This window comes from Thermobia domestica, chromosome 6 (genome assembly GCF_964235325.1).
Source record: "Thermobia domestica chromosome 6, izTheDome1.hap1.1, whole genome shotgun sequence".
NCBI lineage: Eukaryota > Metazoa > Arthropoda > Insecta > Zygentoma > Lepismatidae > Thermobia > Thermobia domestica.
The window spans coordinates 195659484-195677539 of NC_137459.1; the positions used below are offsets into that span (position 1 = coordinate 195659484).

The 18056-nt window shown below is 33.4% G+C and overlaps 1 protein-coding gene across 3 annotated transcripts in view; it reads right to left on the minus strand.

The window, feature by feature from the left end:
- Nucleotides 1-204: 204 nt before the first annotated feature.
- Nucleotides 205-18056, minus strand: part of LOC145688380 (protein Hook homolog 3-like) — a 168742-nt gene continuing 150890 nt past the window's right edge. For 2 of the 3 annotated variants that reach the window (XM_081762548.1, XM_081762549.1), the window contains one exon: nucleotides 205-3365. In XM_081762548.1, the coding sequence (XP_081618674.1) occupies nucleotides 3314-3365 (52 nt within the window). In that variant the 3' untranslated portion in view covers nucleotides 205-3313. Of the gene's footprint in view, nucleotides 3579-18056 lie in introns of all 3 variants that reach the window. The other variant, XM_081762550.1, reaches the window with a different exon arrangement.

Genomic DNA, 18056 nt, shown 5'->3' on the forward strand with positions numbered 1-18056 from the left:
TACATAAATAATAAACATATCATTATATTTTTTATATAATGATTCATAATTTTAAAGATTCTTCTCATTGTGTTTGTATGTTTATTTGAATATTAATTACAGAATTACTTCGCGAAGAACTTTACGGAAAATATAGTACAAATTTCTTTACCTGATTTACAGAAAAAATATCGTTTTAAAAAAAAAAGAATGAAAAGGAACTAGTCTTATGAGCAGCAAAATTTATTCAGGATTTGGTTTATTTTTTGCTAGGGCGTAATACTAACATTGCAAGTAGATATGATTTTGCTTTGTTTCTTGAAATCTCCAACGCTTTTAGAAAGACCAGATTGCTCTGAACCTCCTACGCAAAAGACGGACGCATGGATCACATGTTATACCAAAAAAAACAGCAGATTGTTTCCAAATGATGTTGCTTTTACCCTACTGATTTCTATGAGTTTTTCATAAATTACTCCTTAGTTTTGGCTTTACGGAAGGTAACCGGACAAAGGTATGATTTGGGGACACTCGAACTGGCAGTAAAACAATTAGCAAATCAAGTGAAAAAGCAGATGGATAATCATTGTAGTTATTTCCCTTACTTCCATCGCTTATTTAATCGTTCTAGATTAAAATATAAATGTGTTAAATTTGCGTCTTAAAATAACCATAATTTTCTGTATTGCACGCGTAGCTATTTTGTTTGTCTACAACGAAATTTCCATATGCTTATTGCAATACTATCGTTCAATATCCACCCCTGATTGTGGCAAAAAATACAGGGAGAAAGAGCCACACCTAAAGGGAACTCGTAAGGATCTAGGGTCATTTCTTCGGACTTAGTTTCTGGAAGGCAGTATTGGCTTTTTTGACAAAAAGTGTACCATTGTAGTTGGTTTTAATTCTTAATCACGCTAGAGAAATTTGAAGTTATCGTAAATTGTGGACACTGTAATGACTGTATTGCTCTTCAGCGCCACTATTGATGTGTCTGTTTCATAAAAGCCTTAACAATCGGTAGGTAATCTAAGATTAACTGCTAAAAGATATCTAGAAGATTGAATTATATCTGATCGTGAAGTAATACGATGTGAACGTAAACAAGAACATATATATATTTTTTATGGGTGTTCTATGATCTTATTTCTAGTCAAACAGTTATAAATAAATGATGATATCTACTTTTTAATGCATTTTAGATAAAAGTGAGAATCTTTTTGTACATTTTTTCTAAATTTAGTTTTATTATTGTCGATTAAGTAATACTAATAAATATACTTGTCTGGCAAATATTGGAATCTAAAATCCTTATTAGACCATCCGTATTACCCGACATATCGTAATTTGGAGTCGTTGAGTAGGTTGTCTGCCATTTCTTTGTATGTGATTTATCAAGAACCTATTTTCAGTTCTCAAGATGCTGACAAGAGGATTTTATGATGAGAATGACCTCTGCTTTGAGTGAAATCATAGTTACGCCCTATAGGAAAAAAAATATACAATACTTACTCAACATTGCACAAAATTGTTGCACATCTTCGTAATTTCAACATTAAAGAAAGTACTTTATTAAGTGAAGCACCCTTTCGTATTCAGATAATAATGACAAGTTGAAAAAGTTGCAAAACAAAGTTATTAGCAATCGAAATTACGAATATTTTACACACACATTTTGGATGAAGTACGACTTTGTTCGTCTTAGGATTCGGGTAAGTTTAATCTACTACACTGTTCAGGTACGAATAACGTTTTTAATATTAATTTCTCGTTTCCAACAAATATCAAAAATCTTAGTTACCATATTATTGACTTTCTTTAGCAAATAAATACTAAATAAATCTGATATAAAGCTAACTTTTTACAAATTAACTTACACGGACAGTATCATGTACATCCTACAACTTTGAAATTAGAACACAATATGCAACAACATTCTTAATAAATTAAAATAATATTTGTAACAATAAGAAAGGTAAATAAACAATTATATTTTACATAACTGTATAAATTTAACTGAGAAAATCTCTTTAGTCGAATACAGAAATCTAAATTTGAGTTGTCAAGATTTGTATTAAAATATAATATTAAACCATATAACAACCAGAAGAAAATGTCAGAATTTCCCTTGAAAATATGTACAAACTATATATTTGAAGAAATCTGAGAACAATTTTCATTGCGTTTGTTTGAAGAAAATTTTTTGTACATTGACGTACCAATCATATAATCAATTAATTTACTGAATTCCACTGCTCAAATTTCCATCACAGCGAAGTCCTTAGCACATTAACACACTGCAAACTACAATTCAATTTATGTAAGTACTACATTTTGATCATCAACTTTAATTTAGTCAGATATACGTATATTTAACATACTGACTTTGTCAGTTTACACAAGAAACCTGGCAGATATTTAGTTTTTCTCTCTATCTCTTAATTTAGATTCTTATGATAAACCTACAAACCCTCAACACATTAATTACCATATCTCTGAATGACAAAAATATACTCTAACACTATTCAATTACGTTTCTCCTTTGGGCAGAAATATTGAGCTAAAAGTAAATACTGTTATATTTATTTTACATGAATAATTCGTAAAAACGCTATAAGTAAATATGTTACTCTAAAAAATTAACAAATGTGATTTCATTCATTTCGTCAATAGATTTAAAGCTGTCCAGAAATTATTTATAGTAGTTTAGTTAACAATAAAGCCAACTGTTAAGTAGGTGGTTTAAAATCAACCGTGGGTCCAAAACTATTAGCAGAAGGGCTTTGAATTTTTGCTATAGTTGAAATAATACATACAAAAGTTGTGTAAGATTTTTACAAAAGCAAGAGAACTGCCGAAGGCGAAATATTCGTCAACCAAACGATGAAGTCAATGTGAAATCAAATACTCCAACAACTTTAAGATTTACTATTGCTCTTGTTGAACTTCTTCACAATATGTATCTTGTGTTGAGTTGTATCCCATGTTACGCAAAGTTCAACTATCAAGATATTCGTTTTCACAATGACACAATTCGACGATTAATCTAGTTATTTTCTTCAAACAAAATTAAGTGGTAGTCTTTCACTATTACAAATTTTGATGTAGAAATCACAGGTCCATTTCTGTTCATTTTTCTTTTTACAAAGGATCATACAACATTTCAACGACAGTTAAACTCTTATTTCAAACAATTTAGAACTTAAATATACTTCATTCACAATCTCTGTTATCACAAAGTTAAAGTTATAAAGCGTTTAAAATTCTTGTGACCGTTGGTACCACCTGAAAACTTCCAAGTAATATAAAATAGAAAAATATCCTCATCATCTCTTCATATCACCTTCATGTCTTCGAATTGTTGCGCTTTTCGCTGCTGTGAAAGCCTAGAGACAAAGACAAGACATAAGAGAATATATATAAACTAGAACATTTCTTGTAATCGGAAGATTCTATTTAAACTTTTCCTAAAGAGGGAGGCAGGAAACAGTACGCAGAGAGACAGTATACAATTGCCTTGATGTGTCCAAACATCAGTATTGTCATTGGGTCTGGTTGGGTTCATTGGACGGTACTTTTAGTACTCATTGTAGATTTCACTGAAAAGAAAATCCAATGCAAAAACAAATAAAAATGAGTCATACAAAGGCAACAAAATAAATTCATGCTATTTTTTTAACACAAGCAACAAACAAGTAAAAGAATGAAAGTAAAGCAAATTATTTTTTATTAAACTTTATTTTGAGGTACATGCGAGACGCATGCTAGGAAAAATAAATAAAAAGGCATTCCAATTATTTCCCTAAATCAACAAAAATTTCATGCAGGAGTGTTATATATATATTCGTCAACCAAATATTCGAATATATATAGATAGATAGATATCAGGTGTTCCGAAAATGGCGCCCACGACCCACAGAGCACTATTCTACACCTTAAAATGAAGTGAAAAATATAATTGTATAGCTTTCGGGTCCTCGCCTGAAGCGTGTTTTTAACTACATGGTAACATCGTAGATAGACCAATAGTTAATCTTCTAATCCATCAAATAGTTACACTGATTCTTTCCAGATGGTAGTTAAAGATGATAGACATTGATACTAGCACCATCTATTAGCGTCGGTATAAAGAATAAGCACACCTCACTTGCTAACAGAGAGCAAATACCAGGTTAAGTCAAATTGTTCCTACAAAAATACTTGTGTGCTAAATAAATCCGTATAATTTTATTTATTTATTTATTTTGTAACGAATATAAATCTCAAATAAAGATTTTTCTACAAAAATGAAAACTAAAAAAAGGATGACTTGAAACAAATTTTTTTGTCAAATTCAAATAATCCACTAATAAATAAATGCTTCGTTACATACATGTTTTTATACTGCCTCACCGCAATCTAAGATATCAGTGAGATCTCAAAATATACACTTATATTTTAATATTTCTTAAAAAAGGCAAAATTAAGTGATTATATATATATAAATGAATACGTTAATGATACAAGATCATAGGGGGAAAAATAAAAAGTACAATATACAGTGGGATTTGAACTAGGTAAAGGTGAACATTTAAATTTTAAAAAGTAAGCACCGAACAAACGTGACAGTACGCTCGGCTACCAAGCGAACTATAACATTTGATGTTAGAATGTACTAGCATCGATTATCCATTTCGCTGGGCTAAAATGAAAATTTAAATGCACAACTCCTTATCTCATGTGTTTGGTACCCATGCAACATGCTGTTTTCGTTTTTAGTGGCATCGGAAAGATCGGTTCATCTCAGCGACGTCGAAAATTATGGATTCGACACTAATATGGGTCATTTTTGATCAGTTTTATTTATTTCCCCTCCCCTAAGTTGCGGGGCTAAATTTAGATGTAAACGGGATCGGAAGTGTCACTGTTCATCTCAGCGAACCCGAAAACCATGGATTCGACACCCTTATTGGTCACTTTCGATCATATATATATATATATATATATATATATCCTTCCTCTCCCTCAACCAAGTTGCGATGCTGAATTTGGATTTGTGCATCTCAGCGACCACGAAAACTATAGATTTGACACTAATATCGGTCATTTTCAATCATTTATAAATGTTCCTCCCCTAAGTTGCACCATCAAAGTGATATGATAAAACCATCTCAGGTCTGAACCTCATCTACGATGAAAATTTCATGGAGATCGATCGGGTGGCTGAAGAGTGATGAAGTCAGAAAAAACAGTTACTTGCATTTTTACATTTTAATATATATATATATATCTTCCTCCTCCCCTAAGTTGCACCGTCAAAGTAAAATAATAAAAATTGTGACAGGCCCGAACCTAATTTATGCTGTAAGTTTCATCGAGATCGGTCGGAGGGTTCAAGAGTTAAGTTTTATATATTTTTTTATATATATATCTCCCCCCCTAAGTTCTACCGTCAAAATGATATGATAAAAATCATCCCAGGAGCGAACTCATCTATGTGGAAAATTTGATTCAGTTCGGTCGCGTGGTTCATGAGTAATGAAGTCACAAAGACAATTCCTTTCACTTTTATCTTTTTACATATATATATCCCCCACCCCCTCCTCTAAATTGCACCGTCAAAGTAAAATGACAAAAATCATCCCAGGCCCGATCATCATCCATGTTGAAAATTTAGTCGAGATCGGTTGGGTGTTTCAAGAGTTATTAAATTTTTCCCCCGTCCCTAAATTCTACAGTCAAAGAGAAAATATAAAAATCTTTCCAGTCCTGAACCTCATCTATGTTGAAAATTTGATCGAGTTCTGTCAGGTGGTTCGAGTGTTATTAGGTTTTATTTATTTTTATATATCTCCCCTCCCCTCCCCCTTCCCAAAGTTCTACTGTCAAAATGAAATGACAAAAACCATGCCAGGTGCAAACCGCATATATGCTGAAAGTTTGATCAAGATCGGTTGGGTGGTTCAAGAATTATTAAGTTATATATATATATATGTATCCCCTAGGTTCTACCGTCAAAGTGAAGTCAAAAAAAATCCAGTCCCGAACTTCATCTATATTGAAAATTTGATTGAGATTGGTCCTATGGTTCAAGAGTTATTAAGTCACAAACCTAGTCACTTTTTTATTTTTATTTATATTGATTTTTATATGTTTCCCCCTCCCCTCTGTTCCGTCAAAGTGAAATGATAAAATCTATTTCAGTCCCGAACCACATTTATGTTGAAAATTTGATCGATATCGGTCTGGTGGTTCAAGACTTATTGAGTTTTATTTCTTTCTTTTTTTTTATCTCCCCTCCCCCAAGATATACCGCCAAAGTGAACAGCTAAAAACACTCCCAGGCGAGAACCGCATCTACGCCAGAAATTTGATCGAGGTCGGTCGGTCGGTTCAAGAGATTAAGAGTCACAAACATAATCACTTTCAATTTTATAATATAGATTCCAGATAATCCGTACGACTATCTTCAGCTTTGTAATTCAATATATACTGATCTTGGGAAATAAGGTGGTATTTTTTTCTAAGTTAGCAAAGAAAAGGTAATATTTTCAGAAGATAATTTAAACATATTCTGTGTAGTAACAGAATATCTGACATTCAAAACTTTGAAGTGATGCAATGTTTGTCGGTGCAGTTGAAATAGACTTTGAAATTTAGGAAAGTAAATGGATGTAAATTTATCTAGATAACTTTACGTTAACGTGACTAAAATACAATTTTGCATACATTACGAACTCGCATTAAGAGAACAGGTGGCATCTTTTGTGGAAAAATAACGTGTAATTTGTATATTTAAATGTGGCAAACTGACACTAAGTTTTCAATCTTTATTTATTCATTTAAAATTTTATGAATAGCAGAGAATATTGTTCTTGTTCAATTACTACAGGGTGGCCAGAAAGTCCCTTTACATCTGCATTTATTTCATCCCTACATTAATAATACTTTCTGATCGACTTGTAGGGTGAACGCATCACTGATGCACTAACTTCTGCACTCATTTCCTTTCGGGTTGATGAATGACCAGAACGAAGGGCATCCAAAACACTTCTTAGGCGAAAAGTTTTTTTTTCTTCCATCTAATCAAAGTCTGATGACTTGGTGGCTCCTTACCAAACCGTTCACGAAACCTATCCATCACCTGCGGTATATTTTCATTGCTGTGTTTCCGTTTATAGACCCATACAGTTGCCACTAAGCGCTCCTCCAAAGTGAAGTTACTGGTCTCTTTGTTGTTCACCAAACACGGAAAGGAGAGACGATGAACTGGTCAACGCACATAGCTTATTCTCCTCCCTGCGCAGGCAGTCACGTGCAGTTGCGCGGCAATCACATGGCAATTCACGTGAGAAGCACTGTTGCCATATCAATGATCAGGATGGAAGATTTAAATATCTTAACATCTTACATTGTAACACGCATGTAGTTTGGGTGTAAAGAGATTTTTTTGGCCACCCTGTATAAGCAGTATAGTGTGCAGTTTTACGAGTGGTCTACTTTATAAAATTTTAAAGAATTTTTTGCTCAATTATGTTATTCGACGTGGAATTTGGTTCTACTTTGATCGTGGTTGTATGTTGTATTTATTTGTGTGTTAATTCTATTTTCACATGTCTGAACATAAGAAAATAACTTCCATGACAAACTAATTACACTCATCCCTCGATCTTACGTACTTCCCTTTAAAGAACGTCGGAAAATCTGGAGTAGTCCTGATGTTAATGATTAAATTACTGTATTATATTACAAATTTACAGTGTAGATGTATTTACACTATCAGATTGGATATTGTTTGTTTAAAAGCATAGTACTGTGTTCATTCGTAATATAACTGTAGATATTAGCCATTACAGACTTAGTATGTAATGTGTCCATAACACACGGACAATCGGCAATATCAGACCACTGTTTCCCCCTTTTTATACATTAAAACGAGGAATGAGTACACCTTCTGTAAGCTTTAATGTAAACACTCAGAATTTAATTTGATTGGATTGGATTTTCAGCTTAGCGTCCCTGTCAGCAGCGAGGCTGCATGAGACGTGGACCTACAGCTTAACGTGGAATCCAAACCACATGAACTCCCCCGGGAATCGAACTCGAGTCTCCCACGCCACAGGAGCGTACGCTAACTGCTTAGCTACAAGGGAGCTCAGCACTCAGAATTATCAACATCAATTATCAACAACAACAACAGCTATTCCTGTAGCGCTTATAATGGTTTTACATTAATAACCCTAATCATGTAAAAATAAGGTAAAATATCTCTCTTACTAGTATCTTGCATATCCTTCCTTCATGTGCAATCACTATTTTTCGGATAATAGCTCGTAAAACTATGAAAAATACAAAAACGATATTTTTTGTCCTACTTATCGTCAAAATTTGATTTCTTCTTTGCAACAGTTCTTCTATTAACCACTTCCCCTCACTATATTGACGAATGTTGCCAATTACGGATTCAATACAATAATATACATTTTCCCTGTAACTACTTTCTACAGTGAGAAACGGTTTTCTGCAATCAATGAAGCGTCCCAAGAATAAATCCCGTCACCATTCTAATCCCTCTACCAAAGCCACAAGTGGTAGAGATCTATTACCATTTCCGGTTTCAGTATTAAATAAGAATATATCACGCAAGATAAAATAAGCTCTTTAACGTGGTATACATGTGCCATTGCTACTTGATTTATACTCACATTACATTTTACTCTTTTGTAGCTGGTCTTAGGTGAGTGCAATTCTGGCTTCGTTTCCCAGTGTGAAGCACAAAATTTTCGGTGCTAACACAGCACCGTAACACAATTACATATATATATATATATATATATATATATATATATATATATATATATACCGGAATTAGATTTAAGACATAGTGAACTGCAGTCTAGAAATTTAGAAGTATTGGCGACGAAAATCGTATGTTGATATATATCCTTTAACTTAAAGCTGTCGAGCAGGATACTTGCTACAATATACATATTTCACGGGTATGCTCTGTGCTTTTTTTAAAAAGCAGTTTCTCCTCTTTCTTTAATGCTGTAAGTGTAATATCACCCCTTACTATATCCAGTACTCACTTCCTTAAAATGAACAATGCTCTATTACCTACGTGTGCAAATGAATATGTTTAGTGAAGCTATAATCATTCAATTCTTTTATAAAAGGTGCATTTATTCCTAATTCACATTTTATCATCTCGCTCCTACTCTCTAAGTTCCATTTTTTTTATATATTTCGTGCGTGGGATTCCTGGTCGATCCCAGCTCGCCCCAAATGAACTTTATGATGAATTACATGGGTTCTCCCTTTTGCTTCCAATTTCTTAATTCCATCATTTCATTTATATCGTCCCTTAACTTCGGTGCATAATTGTGCGATGTTAAACTAAAAAAAAGATAAACCCATCAGAAACAGTGATTTTTTTTCTATATGTAGAATCCACAACAAGCAACCTTATGATAACGGTGTTTTACAAGTGAAAAAGTTCCCGAGTGCTAAATAAATAAATTTAAAAATAACCATCCTTGTAATAGTAATGTAGAAATGATAAAAAAATAAGTTGTTTCTTCTTCTTCAATTGAATCTATATATATAAAAGAGAACGCACAAAATCCTTTGTCCGCTCATCACGCTAATACGGCTGAACCGATTTCTTTCATTTTTGGGGGGTTGTTAGGATTTGGACCCTAGATGGTTTTTATCATATCACTTTAATTTTCAATTACCAGTGTCTTGAGATAATTGACCAATCAGGTGTGAATACGTAAAAAAAATCCTTTGTCCGCTCATCACGCTAATACGGCTGAACCGATTTCTTTCATTTTTGGGGGGTTGTTAGGATGTGGACCCTAGATGGTTTTTATCATATCACTTTAATTTTCAATTACCAGTGTCTTGAGATAATTGACCATTCAGGTGTCCATACGTACAAATCCTTTGTTATTAGTTCATCATAGGTATAAAAATAAACGTATTTATATGCAACCCGCATGACCCTGTGACTCGGCGGGTTAACATAACTGACAGGCGCTATAAATCACTTGAAAGCGAAAAAGTAAAAATTATCTAAGTAACAAAGTTTATTGCGTTCCGGGATGACCGCAGCGAAGCGGGGCGGGTTGGGGTGACCGCAGCGAAGCGGGGCGGGTTAACATAAATGACAGGCGATATAATGTTAACATTAGTGCAATCTTCTATGGTTTTTATCATATCACTTGAAAGCGAAAAAGTAAAAATTATCTAAGTAACAAAGTTTATTGCGTTCCGGGGTGACCGCAGCGAAGCGGGGTGAACGCTGCTAGTCTAACATATAATTTAAACTTAACATGACAATTATATCTCTAGTACAAGCATTTACAAATGTATTTTACTGTTATTACCGGTTTTATATTTTTCGTTAGTTTTAGATAATATTTTTCAAGACGTTAAAACTTAAAAAAAAAATTTAAATGCGTTCAAGATGACGAGAAACAAGTTACTAACGCGACACTCTTGGTTTTATATCAGTCCGCTGCGTAAGCTCTGTAACACTTACACACACCACACACACAAATATCAACGTCTAACAGACTAAATTAAAGCTGTACGAGTAATGACAATCCATTCTCCAATCAAGAAAGGAATGGCCAATCATCAACGCTGAAACAGACGATCAGCCAATCAACATGTTTGAATAATCTCCAAGATACCCTCAAAATGACTGATATGTAATAACTCATAATTTTCATTACTTTGCGTCTACCGGCTTTAACTGCCATCTGGTGACAATCGATGTAACTACTTGATGGATTCGTAGAGCAATGCGAATAGTTCAAAGTTAATACACGACGTTGCCAAGTATGAATTTTTAGTTCTCCACAGGGCTGAAGGAGGTCCCAGAGGATGTAACATTATATAGCATTTTCACTTTATTTTGACCTGTGGAATACTGATCTGTGATCCACAAGTGTCAGTTTTAGAACACCCGATATATATATATAAATTAAAATAATATATATAAATTAAAAAATCATACTCATGCAACAACATCAATGACAGCAGAAAAGTGAAGTAATTTTATCTTTGAATTATTGAATATTTAACAAAATCTTATATCATATATAGTTCAATTTTCAAGTCAAATATTATATTAGTATTTGACAAGTAAAATAATGCATAAGACCCCTCCCCAACAAAACAGATGGTCCACAAGAAAGTAATAATGAGAAACCGAAAACGATCAAGTCTAACTTATTCGTAATCAAGAAGTACTTGGTTTGGTCTTCTGTTTGAACATGACAAATTACGTGTTTTTTAGTGATATAACCACACAACAACACATTAAAAAAGAGGTTCAGAGAAATGATACAATAATATTCTAACCAGATTAGAGTATAAGATCGCTGAATGGGGTTTGTAACTCCATCCTTCAAACTCAGTGTATCTTACGATCTAACATGCATAACTTACCGAAAAAGAAAAAATCCGTTTTATTAGATTAAACTTTTCAGGTAGTCATAGCTGCGCTAAACTGAAGAAATACTGAGAGAGCTGTATTTAGGATGAATGTACAGAAGAGTATGGCCTACGTATAAGCCAAGAGATATGTAAAACTCTGATTGATTATTTTAAGAAATACACAAAAAACAAGACTAAATAAATAAATAAAACTATGTGGAAATCTATTGACCACAGCATAACGTTTAAAATGTCTAGAACGACAACTTACAGCAGATGGCCAAATAAAGAACAAGTTATTAAGACATTATATGTACAAGATTTTACCAAAGCATAAAACATCTATTTTAAAATTAGAGTATAACTAGAAAAAGAAAAATGCTACTATACAACAGGTACTTTATACCATAACCACTTACGCTACGGAAGCATGGATAATGAAGAGAGTAATGTTTTTGATGAAGAGAATGACTTGAACAATATTAGCTAGCATAGGACATAATAATATAGAAAAAATATAGAAGATTTACCAATGACCACTGTGCAACTAGAACCAAATATTAACTTTGATAACCTCACAGCGAATTATTTAACCAATGGTAAAAAAAAAAAAAAAAAAAAAAAAAAAAAAAAATCCTTTGACACACTACATTTTATCAAAGTGGATCCAGCACATGGTCACCAGATGAAGACAATCAACTATATTAAATTACATTTGGTTCTTACGAAAGGACCCACGGGTGGTTCCGTTGTAGAGCCCTCACCTCTGGTGCAATGAGTATCTGGTTTGATGCCAGGCTATGTGAGTTTGTTGTGAACAACATCGTGTCCGTGGGTTTTCTCGGAGCTCTCCTGTTTTCTTCACATTCTTATTCAACCAGTTATACATCAATCATTCATTAGTCATCAATCTTCTTTAACCTACAAGGCATAACATGGGGCGTAAAACTATACATTTCATCTCATTTTCCTGTTGGCTATAAGAGTTTTCCCCCAAGGGATCAAAACTAGTACCACAGACAATAAAATCAAGTATGTAGCCATTCGGTTACTCGTGATTTTACCATGAAACTCGAAGTACGAAATACTAAATTCAAGTAGATTAGGAAGTGAATCAGTAGTGTCAATGTATAGGAAATAGAATATTTACCCCATCTCGTAACATATACACGCACTTAATAGCCATAGGAATGAAGCTAGAGACTGTCTATAACATAATCTCTACTATATCATTCTATAGTAAGCAATCGTTTATTCATTTAAACTTAAGAAAATATATGGACGTCAAGACAGTGGAAACAAATTTCATGCGTCCTTCACATATTCAAAGCATAGGTAAATAATACATTTTGGGCACGCAAAGAAATGTGAGTATCTAGAGTAATAAATGTACCATGCAAATATACGACGAGCTACAGGGACACACGCAAATATTAAAAAAAAAAAAAAAAAAAAAGTTACGATCGTGTTAACTTATAAATTTGACAGTTCAGACACTATTCTGCGAAGTACATGCCAACAAGGTTTGAGCTTTAGTATGCACATAGGGAACAAAACAGAAAGGATGGTGTTAGGTTTACTAAATTTTTGCTAGAAAGGTCAATACGAAGGGTATTCCATGCTACAGTGAAAATAATTATGTAGGTTTAGAATCACTATTAGCCAACTGTTGCGCACTGCATTCGGTTAGTAGAATTACAATGACATATTTCATATACAATATTGTATAATGTACTTTATTCTAATTGATAGAGACGTCTCTGCATAATTCATTTCCTAGCCAAACAAGGTAAAGAAAATCTATTTTCTTTCAGAAGATTTCTGAGTTTCGGACTCAACTGCAATCGCTCCAGCTAGGATAATTGACATACTGATATTAATTTCTCTCTTTGTTTAAGCCGCCGTTAATACATCCATTCGCTTCAAAGTTGTTATTTTTTTTTTTTCTTTCATGAACATTGGGACAAACTGATTGTAATTAAACTTCATTCCAATACAAGAGCAAAGCAATGGAGTGACGTAAAAGCTTATGAGCCCAAATCTATCACAGGGGCTGTATGAAGACCATCGTTTGTTTGTTTAATTTGCGTTCCACGCTTAATGTAATTAGAATCACACTGAAATCACGTTCACTACGGATAAGCATGTTATTCATACAAACTGAAGTCATTATAATGTCTGTCCACATGATCTTAATCTTGACACACAAATATAATGTAGTTATTTAGCATACACATGCATGACTTAGCCAGAATTTAAAGCTCCAAACAAGAACTTAATATCCTTGAATACGATACTTTAGAGATCAACATTAGTAAAGATTTCAAGACTGAACCGTAATTACCACAGTGCACTAGAGGGAGGAAACACGATGTAAAATTTTCAAGAAGAAAATAAGAACAAGGGAAAACTTCTGAGACAATATAATTATTTCCCAGCGAAGGCGTAGAGTCACTTGAAGAATATGTAGTTCTTGATATGTTGTCCTAAATAGATATGGCACTTCAAATTTTCATTCGAGTTCTGGGTGTAGAAATTTCATAATGTGTTACTTTGACAATGTAATTTATTGCTTTAGTTGACCATGATACGGTAAATATCCGCATAGAGGAACGTTTGATTACGCGTACACAAACATGTGTGTTACGACTTGGTCACAAAGGGGCATTAAATGACAATATTAATTGATGAATCAAATCAGTATCATGTTCTGACTTTTCCTCCTGATTTGGATACCTATGTATTTATCACATTCATTCACATCTTCATATTTATATCCAAATACTGAGACAACTTACTACGCCAAATTGCGTACAGATAATTTCGCAAGAAATTAAATATCTAACAAACTTCATCAGACTTCAAAGTTTGTTTATTATTGCACTGTATTAAGATTGGTTGGGATTGGCTTTGAATTTAGTGCCCTGTTCAACAGCGAGGCTATAAGAGACGTAAGACTTACAACTTAACGTGGGATCCAAACCACATGAGCTTTCCTCGGGAATAGAACGCGTATCTCCTACGCCAAAGGCGCGTACACTATGCAAATAGCCACAAGGGAACTCTGTACTGTCTTGAGGAGAACGTCTTTCTCCAACCAAATTCCACATTTTACTCGTTCCATATAGATAATAAACACACACACGTTTATTTAAAGAATAATAGCAATGGATCTTAAGAAAGTGAATAACTGTTAATGAGTTGATTTAGCACAAAAGAGGCAAGATTTCTGGGCTACGGTTTTTGCAGCGATGAACCTTCAAGTTTCTTATCCCATTAAAAGAGGAAGTCTGAAAAATGAAACAGGTGCTCATTGTCACGATAAATCATGGTTTTCACGTCTCCAAAGAAGTCTTAAAAAGAAATCATTCACACTGCCATTTACATATTAACAGTATATAGCAAAACGTTTATAGACTGAACTGTACTCCCTAAAGTACTAGATCGCAAAGAGCTATGACCTACCGGACAGATTTTCACATTAGACATGCAATCTTGAATATAAAATTACTGATTTTTATGGGAAATTTTTGTTTCTTGTTGAAGTAAAAAGTGATCTTAGGTTCTGATCTTATTCATATTTCTTAACGATTATTTAAATATTCCTTGCCCTCTAAATACACATCTATTATATAAAAATCAAAATGATCTTGTTCGTGATCGAATCACGAGGGAACAGCTGAGCTGATTGAGATGATCTTTGAATATAGTAATGACCTACATTGAACTGAGTTTTTGTCATGTTACTTTGATTAAAATGTGTGCCATAAAGAGGAGAAGGAGAGGGGAAATTTACTCCAAAAAAATTAACTATCATACCATCCTGTCAAGCTAGGAGATTAAAACTTGGAATGTAAACTCCTCATTAAAAATAAGTGGACACATGTCCCAGCGTTTTTGATAATTTTCGTTCTAGGGGCAAAAAGGGGGGGGGGGGGCATTTCTTATAATTTCTTTCTTCACCATTGAAAGCGATGTTGCCTGTTGTCTGTGATCGAATCACGGGAAAACGATTGAACAGTTTGAAATGAATTTTGGAACACAGTTAGTACCTACCACAAGCTGAGGTCTTATTATGTCACTCTGATTAAAGGGAGTGTCCTAAGGGAGTAGGAGTTCAAAATTTCTACGTAAAACAGTCTCAAAAAACGGTATTTCACGTATTTGATTATGTTCTATCGAATCGTGTTATTTTCAGGTTCCAGTTTTTACTGAAAGTACGTTATCCACACCGGAAGTTGAATTTTTTAAATGCAACGTGGTACTTTTCATCTCGGTTTCGGATTCTACGTCAAAAATACAGAAAACTTTTGTTTGAAACATTTTTGTGAAAAATGCTTCTAAAGACCCTTAAATAACCTTCGAATTCGGCTACTTCTTGAACGCGGTATTAGTTTCCAGACCACCCATACAACCCTCTAAAAATCTAAATAAGTAAATTAAACAAAATTTCAGAAATGATATTTCATGTATTTGGTTATGTTCTACCGAACCGTACTATTTTTAGCTTCCGGTGTTTACCCGAAGTACGTTATTCAGACCGGAAATTGATATTTTCAATGCAACATAGTACTTTTTATGATACATACGATGGACGCCCGAAGTAACTTATGTTCTGAACTGTCTTTTCCCATCGTGAAACATGCGGCAGCTTTGTGATGCTATGGGGTGTAATTTCTGGTATTCCGTGAGACATGATTACTGTGATCAACTCAAGAGTTTAGAATCTGGAGCAGATATCCTTTAACACTATTCATCATTTGAGTTCAGTTTCAGCACTTCATGGAACGTTTATGTCTATTATTTTGAGTTAGATTTAATATCTATTACTCGAATTATAAGTGCTTATTTAACTGCTTATTTACCATATTTTTAGTCCATAAAAATCCGGTCTCTAATAATTACGAATATCATTAACCTGCATGAGTTTTCGAACTTCCACCCCTAAGAGAATGAAGGGTAAAGGGATAATTCAATATGCTGTATGCAAATGGACTATGGGAGATATTTTTGAACCGCCGGATATACAGACATGAAAGTTAGAATTATACACTGAACCATAGATCTCGTTCATCTGCACGAATTTTGCATAATAATGGAAAATTTTACTACTTCGCTATTATTAGGTGGCTCTCTTGAACCGTTGGACATAAAGAAGCCAAACTTGGCATATAGGGACTTTTTGATAAACAAATTACGAACATATTATTCATTTGTTCGAATTTCGGACTTGCACCCTGAATGGATCGCGTTTTTTTTCTCCTCCTACCCTTCGACAAAAGGCACGCAATCTTGTACTTGGAAACTTTTTATTCTCTTTGGCATATATTGTAAGATCACTACACAAACATTTACTCCATTTGCAGAAGCATGAGAATCGTGGGAAATTATACTATTATTACTTTTTTTTTTCTTTCGAATCATTTGACATAAATGCATGAAACTACGTATGTAGGGACCTTTTGGTCCATAGGAAACGAACATCTCATCTACTCGCTTGAATTGAAGGAATTTCATACTTAAGAAAAAAATATTTATGTACATTTCTTAAGAACCGCTGCATATAAAAGTAAATTTTGCATATGAGAACGTTTTGTTTTAAAGAATATTCAATATGAAACACGCAAAATATTGTCCACGGTAGCATGGAAGAGGGACGGACATTTGCTAGTATTACGTAAAATATATACCGTATATGGATTATATGCTATACCTATTTTTGATTAGGTAATCGTAGATTATTCGTAAATGTTGTATTTTCAAGAAGTGTCTATTAGGAGACTGGGAAAATCTTACATATTGAATTTCTTTTACATGCACGAAGACAAATAATGCAATGACAGATTAAGTGTAAAAATATACGTTATACAACGAACAGCTTTCAGCAGCAGTGGCATGTACATAGCGCAGCGTCACTCTATTTTTCTTTTTCATGGTGGTGTTGTATTAAATGATGTGTTATGACAAAGTAGTTCTTTTCAGTGAACGTCTCAAGCACTGTATCAATAACTTACTTACCTTAGTGTCATTAGTTTTCGTAACTTGCAATAATAAAACTAACATCTTACATAGATACAAAAAACTTACACCAAATTACTACAAGTGAAAAAGATTTTTAAAATTATTTACACTTTAATACTTGAAACAGAAGAAGCACAAAGTAAAATTTGAGTGAGTTGTTGCTTAAGCTTCTCTTATAGTGTGATTGAATGTGCAGTGATCATGTAACTTCATACCTCTTACACTCTCCATTAAATGAGTGAGCTATATTTACATTAGAAAAAAATTAAGGCTACTTAGTTATCATAATTTTAATATAGATCTGAATATTGAAATAATTTTGTAGATCAGTAAAAAAAAAAAAAAAAAAAAACTAAAACTAAAACTAACACAAAATAGATACCAAAATGCACAATTATGGTTAAAAGAACTATTGGGAAACATTTGTATTCTTACATGTAGACTGGAATAAACTTTTTGACAATGATTGTACAAAGCACATTGGTAAATTTAGAGAACTTAGAAATCAGTATTTATCTGCCGTTTCTTCCTTTCACAAGAAACCTAAAGAATACTAGGAGTGAATATGGGTAATGCAAGGACTTATTATGATACAAAAAAGAATATCAATACTTAAACGATTTTTTTTC